We start from the raw sequence: 23,842 nt of genomic DNA, 5'->3' as shown, positions 1-23,842 counted from the left end.
TGAAAACTAGGCAATCATCATCAAACAAAAGGTGAGAGATTCTAGGGGAACCTCTAGTGACCTTAAATCCATGAAAAATGTGGTTATTTTAAGCATGAATTAGGTACCTCGAGAAATCTTCCATGCTAAGGATGAATAGATAAGTAGATAAAGGATCTCCTTATCTCAATCCTCTAGTGGGCTTAACGGTTTTGCATGTTGACATATTGAGCATGATAAAAATGCAGGTAATGCTAATGCATTAGAAAAATTAGGTCACAGTCACACCGATGGTTGGAGAATCCAAACTTTTTCAAAACATTAATTAAAAAGGGATATATAATGGGACTTTGGTACTCAGGTTTTGTCGAGGTTTAGGCTTTGGTCTAACATTTGTCCAATGTTAGGTGTTGGTATCTGGACTGGACATTGACCCGCATTGATTAGGTTATGTCCTAACTTTTGTTTAATAATTATTAAAAAAATTATATAAAATATAATTATTAATGAATTTACTATCTTACCCTTCAGTTTTATTAGTATTTACAAAATTCTCTTCCCAGCTTGTTCTTAGCTTCTCAATACATACTCTATGTTGTTCTTAGCTTCAATTTATCTAACAGTACCAGTAATTTCATCACTAACTCAAATCAATAGCCATAACTTCTGCAACTGCATCTGCTTCTTTCATGTTACCTCAGCAGCAACAACTCAAGATCTATATTCTCGACTACAAAATCAAACCAAACTCTCCACCAAATCAAACCCATCTTCTATGTTTTAACAATAACCACAATTATTTCTTCTCGCTGAAATTCATGTCTGCTCTTGATTCACCACTCCTCCTTATTGGCTACAGATTCTTAAACATCACAATCAAAAGAAGCAACCTTCAAAGCAATAATATCTTTATCTTCTTCTCTATCACCACTATCAAATCGACCAAGACCCAACTTCCAATTCTTCTCTACCAACAACACCACTAGAGTCAAACCCCTTAATTCATCATCAGAACCCTAAATCAACCACCATCTTCGATTCGTCCATAATCCTTCAAACCCCATCTAAATCTTACCCCGAATCACCACAGACTCATCCCCTATTTTTTAGTCTTTGATCTCCTCCATCAAAGCCCATCTTTAATCTCTACAAACAATAAAAATTAAATAATAATAATAAAACTTTCACCTATGATAATCAATACTTGAAAGTAGCAAAATATGAGCGTTTAATATCAGAGGGTCATGAACTCAAATTGAAATATCAACTGAAACCCTTTTTGAATATCAATTGAAACCCACATTGAATCGATTATGTCATCAACTTAAACTAAATCAATTATATCATGGATCTCAACTGAAACCCCTATTGAATATCATATGAAACCCCTATTCAATCGATTATGCCATGATCTCAAACTGAAACCCAAAGAAGAATCAAAACCCTAATTTCAGTTTTTATTTGAAGTCTCAATTCCTCAAGACATCAAAACCCTAATTGAACCCTAATCATTTCTGCAACAATGATAGTAAATCACATAACCTCCCTTTGCCTTTTTCTTTCATCAAAATCAAACCCTAGATTCTAATTCTCTTTAACAATGGCTTTCTTCATCATTTGATCCAAGTAAATCAAATTCTCATACATTTATGTGATGGGTTTCAACTTAAAAAGAAAAAAAAAAGATACAACGGAGATTACAGAGGAAACGACAGTATCAGGGAAATTAAGAGAGGGACAAAAATAAAAAGACAGAAGAGAAAAATCTGGTGGGAATACGCCAGCAGTAGATATGAAAAATAGAATGGATTAATCAAGACCGTAGACTGGAGTGTTTAAATTATAACCATCAAATCCTAGATTCAATTCAGGGGTAGACTTGTAAACTCAGAATTTTACCGTTTTTTTTATTTTATAAAATTAATTAAAGTCTGGTCATAAAAAGTCAACACGGGTCAACGTATAGTCCAGGTACCAAGTACTAACATTGGATAAAGGTTGTACCAAAGCCTAAACCTGGACAAAACCTGAGTAACAAAGTCAAACTACCCCAATTAAAAATGATCACTCAACTTTATCGAAGGCCTTAGACATATCAAGTTTAAGGCCCATAATACCATTTTTGTCTTTCATACTTTTCCTCTTCATGGGAACTAGTGGGAACTAGTTCATGTGCAATGGCAACATTATCCAAAATGTGTCTTCCAGGCATATAAGTTGCTTGATATGGGAATATTAGTTTGCCTAACATTGTTTCATTCTGTTGACTATTATTTTGTAACAATATAGGCCTAAAGTCAACATGTGAAGAGGGATTATTAGTTTTAGGAATCAAAGTAAAAATTGTGTGGTTCATTTCCTTAAGGAGATGTCTGGAATTAAAGAAATCCTTGGCCACATTTCATACATCTACCTCAACGAGTTCAAGATTTACTAAAATTAAAATTTAACTGCATCAATCGATTTAAAGGAGATTTCATTAAAAAAAAATTAATTTTTCTTTACCCATGTCATCCGGCTTTAGTATGGAAGAAATACCCAATTTTTTGTATATATATATTTTTTTGCTAGATTCGGATTATGTGAATGTTCATATAAACCGATTATATAGTCTTTGATTTCTTAATTGCTAAGCCCATAATCAGTTTCTTCGAACACTTGTATGGACCGATTCTTTTAACATAGTGTTAGGAATTGGTCTATATCTGTATCGTGCTTATCGATTCTCATAATCGATCTCTGTAGTGAGTAATATGCACCGATTCTGGGTGTTCTTCGTGAATGAAAACGTCAACCCTGAATCAATCTATTAGTGCATGGACATTCACCGATTATGGGTTGATGTTTTTCCAGAAAAATCAAAACTTCTCGCATTTCGATTATGACTTAAATTAGCCATTGGCTAAATAAACAGAATAACCAAATTAACACTAATTAATCCCGAATAAATTAACAATTGGCTAAAGAGTTTTCAATTTTATCTCAAAATATCTTATTTTGTCTTCTAGGATTCCCCGGCTAGCCAGAATGTTTTACTTTCACGAGCTTGAGACTTTGAGCTTGAGACTTTCACGTGGCATGTCACTGGTGACCTCATGAAACAAAAGGGCCAAGTCCCATCTCCAACATCCAGAAAGTTTCCTAAACTGTCCTCTTCCTCCTCTCCTCTCCTAGAGCACCCAAACAGAATCTTTCATAATTCTTCAACTCCTCCCTCAAAACAACAAATTTCGCTTCTTTTATTTCGGAACAGAGACGTACAGACAGGCGCACAGGGTAGAGATAGATAGAGAGAGATGCAAGCAGTGATTGTAAACCCTTCTTACTCTAGGGTTCAACAATCCCCTGAACCTTCCTGTTCCACTTCTATATTCCCCTTCAAGGTACCCCCTCTCTCTCTATCTCTTTTTCCCGTTTTGTTAGTTAATCTCTTGATTGTGACTGAAAAATCTACAATTTGATATAAAATTTGCAGAATTCAAGCGTTCGTCCAAGGCAGATTTCCCTCGGAAGAAGTAATTTTTTGGGGCGGAGCTGTTCGTTTCGTTATTCTCGTGGTCGAGGAGATATTCAAACGCGTGAAAAAGGTAATCCTTTTCTTCCTTTTTAGATTCTTATGTATTGGTATTCAGTTAGGTAAGGTTAATTTCTGAATTGTCCTGGAAATTTTTTAGGGTGCATCAATTCAAAAAGGGTATTATTATGTATTGCATCAAATGTAGAGTTGGTTAATTTTATGTTCAAACCTTGATTGAACCCAAAAATCCTTTTTCGTTGATTCATTGCTTATGCTGGTTTCGGGGCTAGTGTAATTCAATTAGGGACTGGTGCAATTCAAGTAGAAGGGCATAAAACAAAGAGTGGAATTTATCGTAGATTTAGAGATTCTTGGCTAGATTTATTATGTCGAAGAGATGTTGGAGGTCTGTCTGCACTTAGGTTTATGGGAGTGAACTCAGTTGATCTGTTTATGTGAGACAATTTGGAAAGTAAGAACCTCGCATTGATTGATAGATTGCAGATGCTATGAGATGTTTGTTGGTTTGGCACACTTTTCTGTATCTTTTTGGTAGCTGTGATGGGTCTTAGTCTGATGGGTTTTATCCACAGAGGAGTTTAGTGGTCTATGATTGCTGATGCTTTTAAGAGTTTAGCAGTAGAAAAACAGATGTCTGTGTTGATAGGGGTCAGTTTATTATTACATGATGTTTTATATTCGAGATTAGGAGCCAAAGTTCAAGATTTTTCGCTAACAAAATTGCCTCGCATATTAACATATCCCGATTTCAAAGATGATTCAATCCGCTTAAGAGATGTGTACAATAAACTGTAGTTTCATGTTAATCTTCCTTTTACGGCATTCTTGTAGTTATTTGTTCTCGTCAAATGAAAATGTTTCATATATGTTACAAGTGCAAATAATTCTGTTTCTTTGTCAAGTTGATTGGTTCAGTATTTTTGTAAATTTTGGGGTTTCTTTCCTTTTCTGTTTTTCAGTTGAAGCAATCATTTCCTATATTTTCATTCTTTGCAGTTGTCAAGTCTGTTGCCACCCCAGAGTCAGTAGTGGAATTGCCGCTAACCGCCGAAAATGTCGAGACAGTTTTGGATGAAGTGCGACCGTATCTCATGTCCGATGGGGGTAACGTGGCGTTGCATGAGATTGATGGAAATATTGTTAGATTGAAGTTACAAGGAGCATGTGGGTCATGCCCAAGTGCTATGATGACCATGAAGATGGGTATCGAACGTCGTTTAATGGAAAAGATTCCGGAAATAGTTGCGGTCGAGCCAGTTGAGGACACTGAAACTGGTCTTGAACTGAATGCCGAAAATATAGAAAAGGTAGTCATTTTCTTCAGTTGATGTTTACTTGTTTAATCAATTAGTGTTTTCTTTGAGTCTTGACATAGTATAGTTGTTTTAATCAACATAAGTGGGGAGACAGAATCTACAAATTTGAACCATAACCTGGTTGACCAAACATGCTAATCCTGTACTAGAAAAAGAAAGAAGGATTACACCATTTATAGCACATTCCTATTAAGAAATATCATTTTAATTAAATAATGTCTTCTTGGAACAAGATTTCTTTGTATACAGTGGGTTTTCCAAGTTGTCACTGGATCAGATCTTAGGATCACCTCATCTTTTGTTTTGCATAAAGCCCAATTTGTACGTGGAATCACCATTGGAAGACTGTTCCCACTTGGAGAGAAAGGATGGATGACCAGCTTTCTTACTTCACTAAAATCATATAAGTCACGAATCTTGACTGCTTCACACGTGTGGAAAGTATTTTTATTCAACATTGGATTGGGACCTATTTTTATTCAACATTGCCTTAACTCGTTCTTTTGTGTTCTTGTGTGTGGTGAACCTATTTTTATTCAACATTGGATTGGGACCTCTCATCTTGTGTTCTTATGATAGAGAATCTGTTAAGTGTTCCGTGTATGTGTGGTTAATGATTTTTTTTTTTTTTTTTTGCATGTTAAAATTGCTTGTGTATATATTTCTAGGTGCTTGCTATCTTTAGAAATTCTGGAGAAGATTGTTTTGTATCATTTCTTGCTTCTTCTTTTTGTGTGTTTGTATGTGTATGGGTGCTTGGGGTGGAGCAAGTTGGTCGATAAGTGAGATAACAATATCACCTTTGGTCTTCCATCCATCCTTTTAGCAAGATTGTCTTCAAAAATGATTGGAATGTCAAAATAGTTGTACTTGCTGAAAGATATATTTTTTTCTCTTCATGTAAGTCGATAGTTGATTGGTTGGACTGTCCTTAATATTTAGTTCCTTCTCTAGACTCAACCTACTGTAGTCTATTTCTTTTTCAACTTTTACAATAGTTATGGAGAATCCATGAGATGCTAAAATGTCTAGAGAAGTCTTTGGACGGTTGCGTACTTGCATGACATTAACCAAGTAACTGTTGTTTAGGGACTCGCTAGTTGTAGATTGTCATTGCACGGCTATGGCAATTGATTAACTTGAAAATCAATACCTTCAGTAGCCTAGTAGTGTAGACTAACATCCTACTGGTATCGCATTTTGATTGCCCTTATATCTGCTCCTGTTGCTGGCCTTTTAATTCCTTGCATTTGTACATCTCTTTTCATCCATATAAACAACGTATGATATCATGTCTCTAGTTATATATATACACAAAAGATAATCTACATTTCTTCGAATAAGGAGACAGAATCAAGAAAGCCAGTTGATGCATGACCCCTTACTAGTTGCTACCCGTTGTGACCTTGTTGAGTAGAGAGGAATATTGATTTATTTAGATGTATCTGCTCGGGTATTTGGTTCTCATTACACTTTGTACTGGTTTGGCACATTATTTTACATTAATGGCAAGCATCACCATTGTAGTTTGCTACTTTACTCTTGAAAAGGAGCGCGTTGTTATTATGCATTTTTAGTCATCATAATTTTGTTCAAGTTGTAAGTTGTGACACTTCTCTTTTCGTATTTCAGGTTCTAGAGGAAATAAGGCCATATCTTGTGGGAACTGGTGGTGGAGGTCTGGAACTAGTTGCAATTGAGGAACCGATTGTGAAAATCCGGATACTAGGACCTGCTGCTGGGGTCATAACTGTTCGAGTGGCAGTAACACAAAAGCTGAGAGAGAAAATCCCTTCAATTGCTGCCGTGCAACTTCTTGGTTGAAAATTCCTCATACCACAACAAAAAGCTACTAAATCCGCAACAAAGTATTACATGAATTGTTCAGTGGTTAAGATGTATTACATTTTTGTACAGTTATCATATTTTTACTGCATCAGATGAACAAGTGTTAATTTGCCTTCAGTGGTTGAGTGATAAAGTCAATTCTGTAGTCTTACTGTAGTCTTATTGTTGTAGTAAAGGAAAGAATGCTGTGTGAAAATGAGGTTCATGAATTCATTGTTCGACTCAGGGGTCACCAGTATTGGTGAAATTATTTTGATTACCCATCTTAATGTGGAAGGAGCTGATTTAAGCCAGTACCATCCAAGCAGCAACACCAAAATTTCTAAGCTATTCAAACTTGTGACATCCCAAACTTGTAACTAAGATGTTAGTCAGGTTTCCTGGTGGTTTGTAATTGCAATTTGAGCTTAAAATGAAGCGCTCAGTATTACTCTCAGAGATGCAGAAACAAAATTTACCGTATCTTTCGTTGTTTCACTTTCCCTGCTAAACATGGGCGGAGCCAAGGGTTGACTAACCCTGGCTCTAGCCCCCCTAAATTCCCAAAAATTGTATAAAAACCCTTTATTTTATCTTATTTTTTGTATTTAGTCCACCATATATTTAGTATTTAGCCCACTAGAAGTCCCTACATTTTTACAAATTTATTTTAGCCCCTAGAAAAAAGATTCTGGCTCCCCCACTGCTGTAAAAGTAATGCAAGTTTTGGAGCGTTGACATAAAAAATTATCGGACCACAAGGATCCCCACCAAAAAATTATCGGACCACAAGGATCCCCACCATCACTAAGTTCAACAGCTTAAAAGACAAAATGAAAATTTAGGAGATGTTTTATAACAGCTCAACATACAACACATAGAGACTCTTGGAAATCCTAGTAATTTCTCCATAGCTTTGTTTTTTAAATCTTCTCGTAAGTATGATATCTAAAGTCGAGTAGTCATCTTCTGCAGAACCAGTGCATTCTTTAAAAAGTGTTCCGCTTAGAAATTCTATGATAGTGTATACCTTACAAATCTTCTGATAGCTTAGAAATTTTGGGATACCTCTACCACCACAAATTAGTTGTCCAATTCTAAACCAAAATTATCTGACACACATGAAATTCTCTGATAGTGTATACCTCAACCACCACAAATTAATTGTCTCGTTCTAAACCTTGATCTTGGGATCTCCAGTCAGCAAGGTTGAGTATCCTTCATGGAAAGTTAAATTTATGAGCTTAAGCCCCATCCCCTTCGATGCATTTCTAACTATCTCTTTGTACAAACCTTTCGTCAAAGGTTTCACGATATTCTTCTTAGATTTTATCCAATCAACGGAAATAACGCCGATGTAGATTAGTTGTTTTTAGCTTTAGCTATTATAGCTTCGCTAACACAATGTATAGATACAGCTGGTACATGCCCTATGCCAGAGAGGGATGTCTTCTAAAAAGCATCTTAAGCACTCGACCTTCTCTCGTGCTTTATCTAATGCAATACTATCAGATTCCATAATGAATTGAGCAATATATGTCTGTTTGAAAATCATCCAAAAACAAACCCTCCTGCTAGAGTGAAAACATATCCACTCGTAGATTTGAACTCCTCTAAGTTAGCTATTCAGTTTGCATCACAAAATCCCTCAAGGAAATCAAGATACCTTTCATAAATCTAGCAAAAGGTAATAGAGTATTTTAGGTACCGTAATACTCTACTAATTGCATCCCAATGCTCTTGCTCTGTATTTACAAGTATATCTACTTAACTTACTCACAATATAAACAATGTCTGGAATCTTACAGTTCGTTAAATTCATCATACTTCCTATAACTCTTGAGTATTAAAGTTGTGATACTCCAGCACCCTTATTCTTCTTGAGTCTACAAGAAGGATCATATGGAGTACAAGCAGGCTTACAATCAAAATGATTGTATTTCTTAAAAACATATTTAACGTAATGAGAATGACTAAGACTATAACCATTAGAATGTCTTTTAATCCTCATCCCTAAGATCACATCAATAGGGCATGAATCTTTTATGTCAACTTTCTCATTCAGTGCATGCTTTTAGTGGAACTAATCACTTCTATGTTTGTATCAAGTATAAACATATCATCAACATACAAGCATCCAATCACACAGGCATCCTAAACAAGTTTACTATAAATAAACTTGTCAGATTCATTAACTTAAATACACTACTCATTATCACATTATCAAATTTTTCATGTCATTGTTTATGTGCTTATTTCAAACTATATAAAAATTTGTTAAGTTTACAAACATTGTCTTCACAACCTTTCACCATAAAGTCCACAGGTTGGTCTAACTAGATTTGTTTATCTAATTCACAGTTTCAAAAAGCTTTCTTAGCATCCATTTGATGTCTCTCTAAGTTGTATATGGTAGCAATTAGGATCCTAGCGGAAGTAATTCACATCACTAAGAATAAGAATAAGAATAAAAGAAATCTACACCTTCTTTTGGTTTATAACCTTCATCTACCAACCTAGACTTATATCTTTATGCAGTTCCATCTACCTTACGTTTCCTCTTAAGAAGACTCATTCACAAGCTCCCTGGAGGTAAACAATCGAGCTCCCTAGTCTGGCTCTGACGGACTGAGTCCATTTCACTAAATGAAGCTTCTTACCGTAATGGGGTTTCAGTAGATGTTATATATTCTTTACAAGTATGTGACTCAGACTAATCTAGTCGTTTTAGGAATTCAAGTTCATAAGGAGTCTCAGTTCTAATCCTTTTACTTCTCCTAAGCTTAACCTCTACTTCATCTTCCTTTGAAGATAAATTCTGACTAGTTAAAAATACATTTTAAGGGATCGGTAACACATCTCTTAAGAGAGACATGTTTCAAAATTAACATGTTCAAAAAACTAAACATCCTTAGACTCCATAATAGTATTCACACCGAAGTCATAAAAATCAGATCTCACAACCAAAAATCTATATGTAGATGTATACTAAGGATACTCTATATGAAAACAACAGTTTTGGTTCCTATCATAGTTATCTTAGGAGGAGGAATGACAACTTTAGTCAAACACCCCCTGTTAGAGCATATTGCTCGATTGAACCCACCAAGCGTTGGTATGTCAAGCTTGGTTGTCATATTTTAGTTTCAAAACTCAATTAGAGTCGCTTGATTAAATGTACAAGAGTCAACTTCGTTTAGGTTAGACTATAAATTCTTGGAACGTTGAGACATACAAGTATTACCTTGAAGACCTGAAGATCGTGAAGATGTGTCGACTACAACGAAGACATCATCCTTCCACTTGAGGTATAATGATACTGATTTGACTTGTTTCCATTCCTATCGTTGCTTTGAAGTTGTTTAAGATTAAAATCATAACATGCGAGGTTATTTAATACTCTAGTATTAGACTTAGTCATTTTATTATGATCAAAGTGCGTTTATCTTTTGAACTTCGTAAATGTGACATCGGCATAATCTATGTAACTTGTTACTTGATTGTGTATTAGATATAGGTGTGATTTCATCCTAGGAAACTATGTTTGATTACATATGTTTAAAGGAATTACATATACGAAACTTGTTTCGTAATCGAAAGGAAATCAATAGGTGTTTTGGTCCGATGTTCATTGGTGATCTATTGGATGACCAATTCGAACCTATGTAATATCTTTAATAGTTACGATCTTGACTTATGTTGAGAATTATGGTAGATCCTATCTTTACCTAGTTTGGGATATGCGTAGAACCGATGTTGACTTATGTTGAGAATTATGGTAGAACCGATCCTTACTTATTTGGGATACATGGTAGAACTGATCTTAACTATTGTTGAGAGTCTTGGTAGAACCCATCCTAACTATTGTTGAGAGTTTTGGTAGAACCGATCCTTACATATATTGGGATACTTGGTAGAACCGATCCCAGCTATTGTTAAGAGTCATTGTACAACCGATCCCTACCTATATTTGGAGACTTGGTAGAACCGATCTTAACCTATGTTAGGAGTCATGGTGGAACCGGTCCCAAGAGAAAAAATGATCCTTCATATTCACATATTCCTTTATGGTTTTATGTGAGTTTGGAATTAGGGTTTACTAAATATGAAAGTTCTAGATGTCGACGTAATATGTATATGAATACAATTCTTATCTTTTATTGTCCAAAGATATTCCTTGATCCTCAAGGTGATCCCAATACGAAATATTGAGAATCTTTTAATTAAGATTTTCAATTATATGCTTTTTATTTTCCAGCAAATCAAAACATATCTCTTGGAAAGTTATACTGCCTCCATCTTTTATTAACTGTCCTAATTGACAAAGTCAAGATATTAAGGGGACCCTAAAAACTGTCATGGCTAACCCTGTTGAATGCGCCATATTATTATTAAAATTTAAACTAATATATTGACCCTTCAGTTCCACACCAGGCGTAGGCTTGCTTCGATCAACACCTCGTGCAGTACTTTAGACATATGATTGTTAGCGATGGCGCAGGCTTCGTACCATTGCAACATCGTTTCGTTTCATTGCCTATCAAGGAGGTACTCGGTATTTATACCATGTTGGACACCATTAACTACTGCTACCTCGCCTCATATATCCAAACTTGGCACCTGCAAAGCACTATCCTCCAGCCGACGTCTAGCAATGCTTTCCAACTGGCTCTCAGCAATTACATGAAGGTTTGTGACTTATCTCCTGCTAATTTCAACATTGAAGAAACTGCCCCACATATTATGCGTTCTTTGGCAGTTCACTACTTCAAAGTTGTAGTTAAAGAGATGTCGAGAAAACTCATCATGTCAGAAAGGGACGCATCTCTTTGGCAATGCAATAGAGCAAAACACGCACATGATTATTTACTTTCCATTTCCATCAGTGTTCTTAACCAAATGGTCCAACCGAGGCAGTTCAGGTCCATCCTATGCCACAGACTGGGAATACCTCTTTTTAGCGAACATGATTCCTGTCCTAGCTGCAACAAGTCGATGAACATATATGACGATCACACATTACATTTTGCTAAATACATTGGTCCTACGTTTAGACACGACCTTGTCCGAGATGTAGTCGTAGACATGTGCTACAAAGCAGGCATTCCGGCGAGAAAGGAAGTACCCCTTGGTTTCTTATCCAACTCGGAAAATGGCTTGAGACCTACTGATGTTCTCATATAAAATTGGGAATATGGCCTTGCTATTTTTTTCGATGTCACCGTCATCTCCCCCTTCACCAGTAGTAGGTATCGCAGGTTCACCCCTGGTCAGGCATTTCAGAAGCCATTACACGCAAACGTAATAAATATCTAAGTAAGTATTCCGAGCATGGTTATGGTTTCAGTATCCTAGCGGCATCTACCTTTGGGGATATCAGTGACGATACTGTGCCCCTCATGAAGAGATTGAAGAATTGTATGGCTAGTCATGATGCAAACTCTAAAGTAGGTAGTTTCCTTTTTTCATAGATTAGGAATTGTCATTCAGAAAAGTATAGGAGCTCAGCTTGTCGCTAGACTCCCTACCAACTTCTTGTAAAACATAAATTAATATCATATTTGTTTAATATATTGAAAAAATATATCGGGTAATATCATTTTTTTTGGAAATATTTTAAGAAAATAAAAACAAAGATATTGTTTCGATATAAATTCATCTAACTTATGTTAACCCAGAAAAAAAAACATCTTAAAATCCTTCCCCTTAATACAAAAAAGAAATTTCTAATGTGTTAAGATTGTTGGAACCGGTAATAATGAAACAACCAACGTTAGATGAATCTTGCTCTACTGAAAATAATCAACTAAATTGAAAACTTCAATTTGGCACAACAAATTGTCCTTAACACATTAGTCTGTGGGTACTCCTCAAGAATGAGAGATGCTATACCCCATCAACGAAAATGTATCCATGATAGAACTGCCCGATATAGTTAGTATAAGCACGATAAAATCTACCCAACCTCGAACTTAGCAGCAAGGATTAGGAAGAAAAATAGACAACCAATGTTCCGAAAACCAAATTGAGAATATAGAGAAAAGAATATGAAAAACGTATCCGTGCCTAGAATTACTTCCGAAAAAGAAATTCATTTTTTATTTATAGGAGAAAGTTGCTTACAAATCAAGTTCAGTTTAGGTTTCCTTATAAAACACGTTTTGTTTCTTGTAAAACAATTCAAAACAAAAAAGTAATTTCCCATTAGTAAAACACCTAATTAAAATATTTTTGTAATTAATTTCCTAAAGAAAAACTCGCTAAAAATAAATTCGAATAGACATATGACTTGGGCATAGTATACACGCATACCACATGGGTTGGAACATGTATTTCTTTCTCCAGCGTTCCACCCTCATTTTAGTTTTCCACAATGTCGGAATAAATGAACATTTCATTCACTCACAAAATGAGCAAGTATCCTTAGACCCTTAGGTCATTAGATCAAAGCACACCAACACCAACGATTCTTCTATTAAAAACTCATTTTCTTCAACACATTGAACTTGACATAGGTAAGATTTAGTTTCTTCAGCCTTGGAAATGAAAATGATTTAGGAAGTACAAGAGCGGTATAATAAGTCAAGTTTAGTTCCAACCTTGTCAGTGATTCACAAGTGAAAAAACATTGAGGAAGATACATTTTCTTAATTGAATATTCATAGATGCCTTCCTCATCATCGTCACAATCATCATCAGAATAGTCACACCTAACATCGTATTCAAAATCGAGAATCAGCTCCTCAACTTGACTGCTTACTACAGTAGAGACCAATGCTTTGACTGTATCTTTATGAAAGAGTATTTGTTCAATTTCAAGATAACATTTCTGTATAGTTGGCATATCGCAATTGTCGTCATGAACAGTCAACACTCTATCAAAAAACCCAAAAATACTTTAGCTGCCATAAAATAGTCGTTTGATCCATTTCATAATTGTAAGAACCCTCTGCCTTATCCAAAGGCTTCTCTTAAATGTAGGTCATGCATTTATCAACTATAACCCATTTAAAATAAGTGCTTAATCTAACCAAACAGACCTTTATAATCATTCTGCATAACCCACAAAAATATACAAGATAATCATTAAATCCTAAATCAACAACAAAAAAAAGTTTTGATTTTTAAAATTAAATCTATGTAAGATATAAGACATAACTAATATATTTGAAGAATAATCAACACCCCTCAATCAATTTTAGTGTAATCATGATTGAGGGTAAAAAACATTATGTTAGTTTTTTTTTTTTTTTTTTTTTTTTTTGCTCTTTATAGACTATGTTTATGAATCTCCTAGGATAATTCCATTTCGATTGATGCTATCATGAAAAATAATTTAGGGAACAATTAGGATATACAACTTAATCAATTTTAATAAAATTATGATTGAGAAAAAAAAAACATTTTAGAGAAAACTAAGAATTAGGATTTATTTTGTTTAGGGAAAAAATTAAGATTTAGAGCTTATACTTGGTTAATTTCTGAGAAAACTAAATCAACAATTGCAATCCGTTTGAAGTATGATTCAAAAAAAGTTAGGGTTTATTTTGATTTTGAGTAAGAAGGAGATTTTAAGTTTAATTCTTTTTAAGAAATTAAGACTTGCTTGGTTTTTCATTTTAACTTAGCCTTTTGGGTTATGGTTAATAAATATGTCGGCTATGTTTAAGAGAAGCCTATCCAAATAAGTACGCTACCATTCACGAAATCAAAGACATCAGTAGAAACCCAAACTTTTCTCCATCTTTTAGATAAAATGTCGTTGAAAACAACATTTAAATGGAAGGAAAGGGAGGACACGCTGAATTAGAGCGTTGGATAACTTAGTTAACCTATCTTATTTTCTTATTTCCATGTCTTAATAAGAATGTATAGAACCCTTTAATGTTTGTAAGTAATTACTTCCTAGTCTCTTATTTATCGACGACACTTGGTATGCTTCTTGTTTCTCATAACTGCGATTTTGATGGCCAAATCCAAAAGAGAGTAACAAAAATAATATGAATACTAGACCTAAAAATATACAAAGGAAACTCTGATCAACTTAAAAACATCTGAACTAGTGAAATCATGCATACGTATTTAGCTTGTCAATTCGAAGCCTAAGTTTTGTAAATTAATCAGCATGAAGTTGCTACAGGAAAAATGAAGAAGGTAAATAAATTTTTTAAAATTATACATACATCAAGCAAGATGACAACCACTATATGCAGGGACCAAATCTAACAATATTCTTTCTAAACCCGATTGTATCTACTAAGGCTTCTCTTAAATATAGCCCATGCTTTTATTAACTATTTCCCAAAAAGCTTAAGTTAAAACGGAAAATCAAAGTTACCAAATAAGTATTAACTTTTTTACAATTCTATTTCTTCCCTAAATCAAATTATAAAACCCAACTTTTCTTTCTTTTTAATCCAAACTAAGTTACACTTCAGTTTATTTGTAGTCGTTCTCTCATAATTCTTACAACTTGTCCTATCATAAACCATAAATTTCACTTTTCCCCCCAAACAAATTAAACCCAAATCACACTTTTCTCTAAAATGATGTTATTTTTTCTAAATCATGATTACAGTAATATCGATTGAGGTTATATATTCTAATTATTCTCATAAAATTCTCCACAACAGTATCAATCAAAAATCGAAATTAGATCACTTAAGGTTTTGATTCTTTTCCTAAAATGAAATTTCTTAAATTCCATAAGCATTATTATTCTATAAAAAATTCTAAGATGATCTTCTTTTTTCTCAATCATGATTACATTAAGTTGAGTATTCTTAAAAATCAACAATTATATCACAAATCTTACATAAATTTAGTTATGAAAATTATATAATTAACCTTTTTTTATTTAGGGATTTGATAATTTAATTATTTTGGGATTGTGGCCCATATATAAAAATTGTGTCGAATTTATGGATTAGTTTTCCCAGATGCTAGAGTTCCTCCTTATATATTTTTTCAAATCAGGATTGCTTCCAATCAAAGCTAAGATATCTTAGTAATAAAGCAATTGACATTCACCGCTATATGAACTCCTGATTTAAGATTCAAGCTAAGTATGTTTAGAAATTAAGCAACCAATCTACACCGTCAGATGGTATTAGCTTGATACACACAAATAAAATATACATATATTTAAATATGGATGAACCATACCCAAACGTGTATACCTTGTTGGATCAATAATAATTAACCGAAGTTAGCTACGTGAATACTTATAACATAGCCACATACATCTAGCACTTGTAGATCAAATATGATGATCAATCAATCATAATAGATAATTAAATGAATCTAAATGTGTTTCAAGAGAGTTGTTCAAATGTTCACTGTCTCATAGAAATATATATGAACCATTAGAAACAAAATCGGTTTGGTTTGTAATTGTACAAAGTACTTATACAAGAACCAATTCATGAACATAATGCCACGGTTTGTAAAACTAGTTCACATACCTTATTTCCTTAAAATTCCAGGGACTTTAGTTCGCAAACGAACCTGAGTTCATGAGTATGTATTTCATACTTACCGATTTTAGAACCTTACCATTGTGTCCGCAAAACAGAGTACGCGAACAATAGTTTCGGACTTTGTCCTTGCCGTGCCGTTCGTAGTCGTTCTAAACTCTCATTTAATCATTGAATCATCCTTATAAGACAACAATAGTAATCTTACAAGTACCACTAGAGTCAAATAATTTTCATGTGATTAATCGTCAATGCGAAACTTCCCAAGTTAACATCAAATGATTGTCTCACACAAATCATGTAAGATGTTGAAGGTAATTTTCACATGATCATCAGACTTAATATTTAGTTTTAACAAATAAATTGTCTCCAACTAAACTCTTCAAGTAGATGATGAACTTTAGCTAAATCTAAAAGCTTCCAACACGTATTTCGAGAAATATATAAACGAGATGAACTCGGCTCGAAATATCAAATGTGTATAATGTAAAAGTCTGTATAGCTACACGACTTAGTCTCTTTAGAAGATAAAATATAATAGACTTTTGAGTGATAGATAAATTTTAGTCTCCACATACCTGTTGTTGATGAAGTTCCTTCAAGCTTTTAAGTAGATCTTCTTCTTCAATTGGTGAACGCCATGAAGTCTAAAGCTCAACTACACACGTCTATCTTAGTCCGAGACATAGTTATAAGTAGACTAGAAATCAAGTATATAGTTTTGATCAACTAAACTTGACAAACAAGCTTGAGATAGAAATGCTTACGAGTTCGACCGAGCAGTGCTCTAACAATCTCCCCCTTTGTCAATTTTAGTGACAAAACTATCAATACAAATGGATTACAAAATAAATAAAAATTGTAGCTTCTGATCCATCATGCTTGATTTCCTTGGCCCTTCAAATTCGTTGAATTCTTCGTTACTTCAAGTTCTCCATTGATTCTGAATGTGTTCAGCTCAACATCATTGTTGTTGAAGATCCGTATAAATAACAATACGAAAACGAAAGTTCTCAATCATTGTTATTCAGTGTCATAGTATTATTATATAGAATCAAAGTCCAATTGCATCACAACATCGAAATAATACTACGATGATATATATCACTCCCCCTTAGTCAATACTTCCATCTTATAATGAAAACCATCCCCCCTTACATAATGATCCGTAAATCATATGTATCTAGTGTGAACTACTAAATAATTCTCCCTCTTTTTGTCAATATAAATTGGCAATGGTACGAAAACTATTGGATCATAATGGAATTATCAAAAGATAATTCATGACTAAAAGAGAACATATCAACTTTGTTTTGATGATTTCTCATAGTCGAAACTTAGTGTATTCATCAAGGTTTATTAAGATTCAAGTTAACCCCTTCAAATTCCACAACCACTCTCCCCATAAAGATATGGCAGTTAAGCACAAGTTCATTTAAGAACTCTCCCCCCATTTGATGTCATTCCCAAGAGAACAACATGAACGACCTATTTTTACGAGAAAAGAAGGATTTCTTTGGATGTTAACAAATCATATGGATTTGTATCCAGTAAACTCGAGTAAATTAACCACAAGAAGATCTTATTGATTAAATTAATCAAAAATCACTCAACATAAGAAAACTTACAGAGTAAATACAGTACTTTCACATAATAGTGGACTAGAGAAAGATCAATACTGCAGAATTTTCTCAAAAAGTTCATTTTATCTTTTATCAATATTTGCATAAAGACATAATAGACTTAACTTTTGAGCAAATATGAGATAATAACACAATTCACGAACGTAAAGGCACATATATCTCATAAGACATTTGCAATACATAAAACCAATAAGATTAAATACTGCAAGTTCATCTTCCAAAAACTTAGAAATTTAAATAAATAAATCTAAAAACATACAAGATGAAAAATGTTGGAAATAGCTTGTGTAATCACAATTTATGTTATACCAAACCCTAGTATTTCTCGAAAATAAGAATAAATTTCAACAAGAAGTTTCCTAGACAACGTCATTGTTTCTACAAACCTTATCATTTAAGTATCTTAAACACAAATCAATTTAGTGCATGGATTATTAGCCGCATTGGCATGTTTATCATAAGTAATTCACCTAAAATCTATTATCTCTTAGCTAATGGTGAATTATGTACCCAAAATCATTATGATTATCATGTCTTGAGAGTTTTACCCAGATTCCGAAGTCATTACAACCTGAACTCACAAGTGGAGTGAAAGAAGTGTGACGAAACGGAGAAAAAGTGCTCAAAATCAAGAGATGGGCCAAAGACAAAACTTAACTCATTCAAATTAAGAATTTTTCATCGCCATCTTGAATATAATTGAAAGACAAAGATAATGCGAAAAGAATGAGGTCGTTCCAACTTCGGACGAAGAAGTTACAACCAAAACAAGTTTACCGATATCGACGTCTACATGCCAGTTCACAAACTGAGTTTGCAAACTGGCATAACTGGAAATTTCGTGAACTGGAGGAGTTTACAAACTGGGTTCGCAAACAAAAGTCCCTAGATTTTATTTTAAAGCATGGTATTCATACCCGGTATGTGAACCATGAGGACAGAAATTCACGAACTCTTTTACGTCCTTTTTGACACTAAATCATCTCTTTGGAGTGTGGGCTCAACAAGGTAGAGATAAAAATTCTTGTCTTCCAAAACATTGAGTATTGAACTTCAAGGTATAAATTTTTCAACCAATCAAGACGATACTCGGGTTTCCACCAAAACACTTAGCGAAATATAAGAGAATGAATGACAAACACAAAGATGTTTGATATAAATAGATCATGACATCAACCAAATGAAATCATAAAACTTGATCGAGTTTATAGACATACCTTTTAGAAGAATCCAATCGCGAATCCTACGGCTTTACCAAATATCTAACATCTTACCTAACACAATATGTGCGCCCCAATTCTCGTGCTTCCCTCACCGTATACATAACATGACATTTCTTGGTGAGGATGCACTTACAACACAATGAGGTGAGCAATGTCTTGCTCACCACAAGTGATTGAAACGAAATTTTCCGCAACTACGGATTTATAGTTTTGGCTTATTATGTTTCTTCTTCCACCAATTCTTGTGTTTCACGTTTGGATTATTATGAAAGAGATCACTTTTAGGACCTTTCATATCCAAATCCATATTTCCAAAGAACTTTTTAACTTCCAACATCATGGATACTTCTTCTCCATAGTTATGGATTTTTCTGGGAGATCATTCCTTTTCACACTCAAAGCCTCATTGACTTTCTTTGGTACCCACTTTTGAGTGCGTTTAGGAACAATCGCAACCTTCTTCCCGTTACTCTCTTCTAGATTTCTCAGAAGAGAATTGGATTGACTATTCTTTTGCAAGTTAGTCTTTCTCCAATTAGGAGCATCGGATCTTGTCTTCATCTTTACAAAGTTATTATTTTGATAATCATTACAATTATAAAAATAATTCGTATGACGTTGATAGGCAAATCTAGATTTATCACGACACTGATTCATTTGCATAAAGGTTGGACGTTCACAACCCGTAATTTCAAGGGTATTAGCCTGAATATATGATCTAGGTTTAATCACTTCTTTTGACACCCAGGTGACCTTTAATATAATCATGAAGTTTTTTTCCTTATACGAAAACGACATCTCCTTTCCAGGTGACCTTAATTTGTTTCGTAATAATGACAAATATAAGGAACGTTCTTACCCGTATTCATGTGTGCTGGTTTTGGAGGTTGATATACTTTGCTCTTTCGAACCTTAACTGCCTGTGAAGGTATTTCACTTTTACCATCAGTAGAAACCTTTTGTTCAGAAGAATCACTAGCCTTGACAAATTTTACCTCTTTGCTAATACTTGGAGCATTTATTCCCTTATAGCCCAATCCTCGTGTATCACGATGATTTTACTTGCTCCTAGCATTGTGGTTAATTTTCTTGAATTAGTATTGAGCTTTTTCAAGTCATCTTCCAACATCTTAATGTTATCAAGAGCAGCAGTTAAATCAGCCTCAAGGCGTTTTTCTCGAACGAGATAAGCGCTTTTTCTGTCATCAAAACTTGTTTGCTGGGAGTTAATTCTTGCTTCAGTTGGTGCAAATTTTTACTCAAACTTAAATAAATCTCTACGAAAATTATCACATTCAAGTGATTTTTTACCTTAGGTTATTCTCATGATCTTTGAGGATCGAATCGTTACTGGAATCAGTGACGGAGCCAGACTTTTACTTAAGTGGGGGAAAATTTATACAGTAAAATTTTGGGCATAACGGTGGTTATGCAGCCGAAGATTGCCCGATTTTTTTATGCATTTTAATTGGTATCATTTTCTAAATGAAAATGAAGTTATAAATTAAATTAGAGATAGTAATTTACTTGCATTTGATGCATTTTCATTATTAAGTTTATAATTTTTCACCCATTAAGTAGAATTTTGATTTTATCATACGTGCTTGCCCCCACAAGGCATATAAATTACAAAAACTTAAGCCTAATTTAATAAAATTTCAAAATCAAGTGGGGTCAGCAGACCCCACTTGTCCCTCTTTCCCTTCGTCCCTGACTGGAATTCCATATATAAAGACCTTGATATATTCTTCTCAAATTCTTGTTTTTGCGACAGAGATTAGTCAGAAAATGTGTGACATGAGAAGTTGTCATCTTTTTCTTTTCCAACACATCCAATATCTTAACATACTCTGAGACTTCCTCATCAACATCTCTATAAATATTTGAGTCACCTTCGTCATGTTTCCCAGTTATCAATAGTTTCTACATCAAGAGAATGTTTAAATATTGACTTAGATGTGACATTTCTCTCAGGTTAATCCATGCTCTGAACATCATCCAGTAATCTCTGAATTGATACGTTATTAGAGATAAACTCGTCCGTAATAACCAGATTGCTTCAAACACAGACTTATATGAGGTCTTAGCGTGTTTGCATGCTCTAATACCAATTGAAAATGCGGAGTTATAACAACCACACCTAATATTTCGTACGACAATCTTTATAGACTAAGCTCCAATATAATTCCGAGAGCACCAACTTAAAAGTTAGACTCAATCAAGAAATATATCAAAGAGATTTATCTCTTTATATATACAATCAGTAAATCAACTAGATAAGAAATCCGTGAGATTGATTGATATGAGAATAACTCGAATGGTATGACAGACCAATGTCCGAGAGTCAATCAAGTTTTATTCAACAAGCATGGTCGTATTTCTCAAATATGATTGAACAACGCACAACCTATGATATTTCAACTATATAAACAAATGTAATGCGGAAAAGAAATAACAAAGATAAAAGTAAAAAATGTTAACGAGGGAACCGCAAATGCAGAAAAACCCCGGGACCTAGTCCAGATTTGAACACCATATTGTATTAAGACGCTTCAGACTATATCCTACTACAAGTTAACTTCGGACTGGAATGTAGTTGAGCCTTAACCAAGTATCACACCGATTAAGGTATAGCCACGTTCCTTAAGCCTCTTGAATCCCAGCAAGACTATTCCCTTAGCTGATATCACCCACAACTAAGAATTGCAACGGCCCAAAGTCGAAGACTTATAAACAAATCTGTCTCCCACATATATTGGTTTTGTTTCCGTCTTTAGATAAATCAAGGCGAACATGAAACTCAACTAATAATCTGGTCTTATACTCCCGAAGAGCAGACTATAAATATTAGTCAATTCACAATAACCTAACTGATTAACAGAAAAAATTATTGCGGAATCACAAGTGTCTAAGACGAAGAACTGTTGTGACTACTTTTTATATCTTATATATCGGAGATGAATCTTGACTAAATATTAGAGAAGATAAAACTAAGTACGACAGAACAAGTAAGATCAGAATACACAACTACATAGAAAATAGTTGGATCTGGCTTCACGAATCCCAAATAAAGTCTTCAAGTCGTTAACCTAATAATGGTTTTGGAAAACCTAGGTTAAAGGAAAACCCACTCTAGTTTTCAATTAGGACACATGAGAGTGTCGGGATTAGGTTTCCCAGATGCTAGGGTTCCCCCTTATATAGTCTTTCAAATCAGGTTGCTTCCAATCAAAGCTAAGATATCTTAGTAACAAAGCAATTGATATTCACTGTTAGATGAACTCCTGATTTAAGATTCAAGCTAAGTCTGCTTAGAAATTAAGCAATCAATCTCCACTATCAGATGATATTAGCTTGATACACACAAATGAAATATACCTATATCTAGATATGGATGAACCGTACCCAAACGTGTATACCTTGTTTCCTCAATAATAGTTAACCGAAGTTATCCACACGAATACTTATAACTTAGCCACATTCATCTAACACTTCTAGATCAAATATGATGATCAATCAATCATGATAGATAATCAAATGAATCTATATGTGTTTCAAGAGAGTTGTTCAAATGTTCCCTATCTCGTAGAAATATATATGAACCATTTGAAACAAAATAGGTTTGATTTGTAATTGTACAAAGTACTTAGACAAGAACTAATTCGTGAACATAATGCCATGGTTTGTAAAACTAGTTCACGTACCTTATTTCCTTAAAATTCCAAGGACATTAGTTCGCAACCTGAGTTCGCAAACAAACCTGAGTTCATGAGTATTTATTTCATACTTACCGATTTTAGAACCTTACCACTGTGTTCTCAAACAGAGTACGCAAACAACAATTTCGGACTTTGGCCTTGCCGTGCCGTTCATAGTCGTTTTAAACTCTCATTTAATCATTGGATCATCATTAGAAGACAACAATGGTAACCTTACACATACCACTAGCTTCAAGTAATTTTGAAGTGATCAATCGATCAATATGAAACTTCCCAAGTTAACATCAAATAATTGTCTCACACAAATCATGTAAGATGTTCAAGGTAATTTTTCATATAATCATCTTGACTTAATATTTAGTTTCCAACAAATAAATTGTCTCCAACTAAACTCGTCAAGTAGATGATGAACTTTAGCGAAAGCTAAAAGATTCCAACACGTATTTCGAGAAATATATAAACGAGATAAAATCGAACCGAAATATTAAATGTGTATAATGTAAAAGTCTATGTAGTTATACGATTTAGTCTCTTTAGAAGTTAGAATAGAATAGACTTCTGAGTGATAAATAAGTTTTAGTCTCTACATACCTTTTGTTGATGAAGTTCCTCCAAGCTCTTCAGTATATTTTCTTCTTCAATTGGTGAACGTCGTGATGTTTTAATCTCAACTATACACTTCTATCCTTATCCGATACATATCTATAAGTAGACTAGAAATCAAGTGTACGGTTTTGATCAACTAAACTTGAAAAACAAGCTTGAGATAACAACGCTTGCGAGTTCGACCGAGCAGTGCTCTAACAAAAGGTGATTGACTCACTGACCTCTTCCTCGTAATTGTAGATGGGGCAAAACGAGTTGTTGGTTTTTAAGGAATTGAAGAGACGACCGTGCGGAGGAAACTCCTTGAACTGCGCGAACTGTCTAACCTCACACAGATGCACTGCAAAAAGGGAGTGCTTTGAATTCTAGAGATCAATCTGTAGGACTCCGGCCTAAACCAAGACAATGGTCGTTCCAGAGTCAATTCGGTCACAAGAGAGGATGGGTCGATCTGTAGGAGGGAAGCTGAGAAATGTGTGAGATCAATGGTGATCAAGTATTGTGAATGTGTTTAA

The 23,842-nt window shown here is 34.2% G+C and overlaps 1 protein-coding gene across 1 annotated transcript; it reads left to right on the top strand.

Moving 5' to 3' along the window:
- The first annotated feature begins 3,105 nt into the window (after window positions 1-3,105).
- LOC113356143 (nifU-like protein 2, chloroplastic) lies at window positions 3,106-6,936 on the top strand. Its single transcript, XM_026599175.1, has 4 exons — window positions 3,106-3,362; window positions 3,455-3,566; window positions 4,514-4,824; window positions 6,466-6,936. Exons 1-4 carry the CDS (start codon window positions 3,276-3,278, stop codon window positions 6,655-6,657), a joined length of 702 nt encoding a protein of 233 aa, XP_026454960.1. The 5' UTR covers window positions 3,106-3,275; the 3' UTR covers window positions 6,658-6,936.
- Window positions 6,937-23,842: the final 16,906 nt, after the last annotated feature.

Source organism: Papaver somniferum, chromosome 3 (genome assembly GCF_003573695.1).
Source record: "Papaver somniferum cultivar HN1 chromosome 3, ASM357369v1, whole genome shotgun sequence".
NCBI lineage: Eukaryota > Viridiplantae > Streptophyta > Magnoliopsida > Ranunculales > Papaveraceae > Papaver > Papaver somniferum.
This window is presented reverse-complemented; position numbering and strand designations above follow the sequence as displayed.

What these genes read in the sequence shown, in the direction of transcription:
- LOC113356143 (XM_026599175.1), top strand. Translation starts at nt 3,276, where the DNA reads ATGCAAGCAGTGATTGTAAACCCTTCTTACTCTAGGGTTCAACAATCC. An exon ending in CTTCTATATTCCCCTTCAAG is followed by an intron (nt 3,363 to 3,454) that starts GTACCCCCTCTC and finishes TAAAATTTGCAG; the next exon opens with AATTCAAGCGTTCGTCCAAG. An exon ending in TATTCAAACGCGTGAAAAAG is followed by an intron (nt 3,567 to 4,513) that starts GTAATCCTTTTC and finishes CATTCTTTGCAG; the next exon opens with TTGTCAAGTCTGTTGCCACC.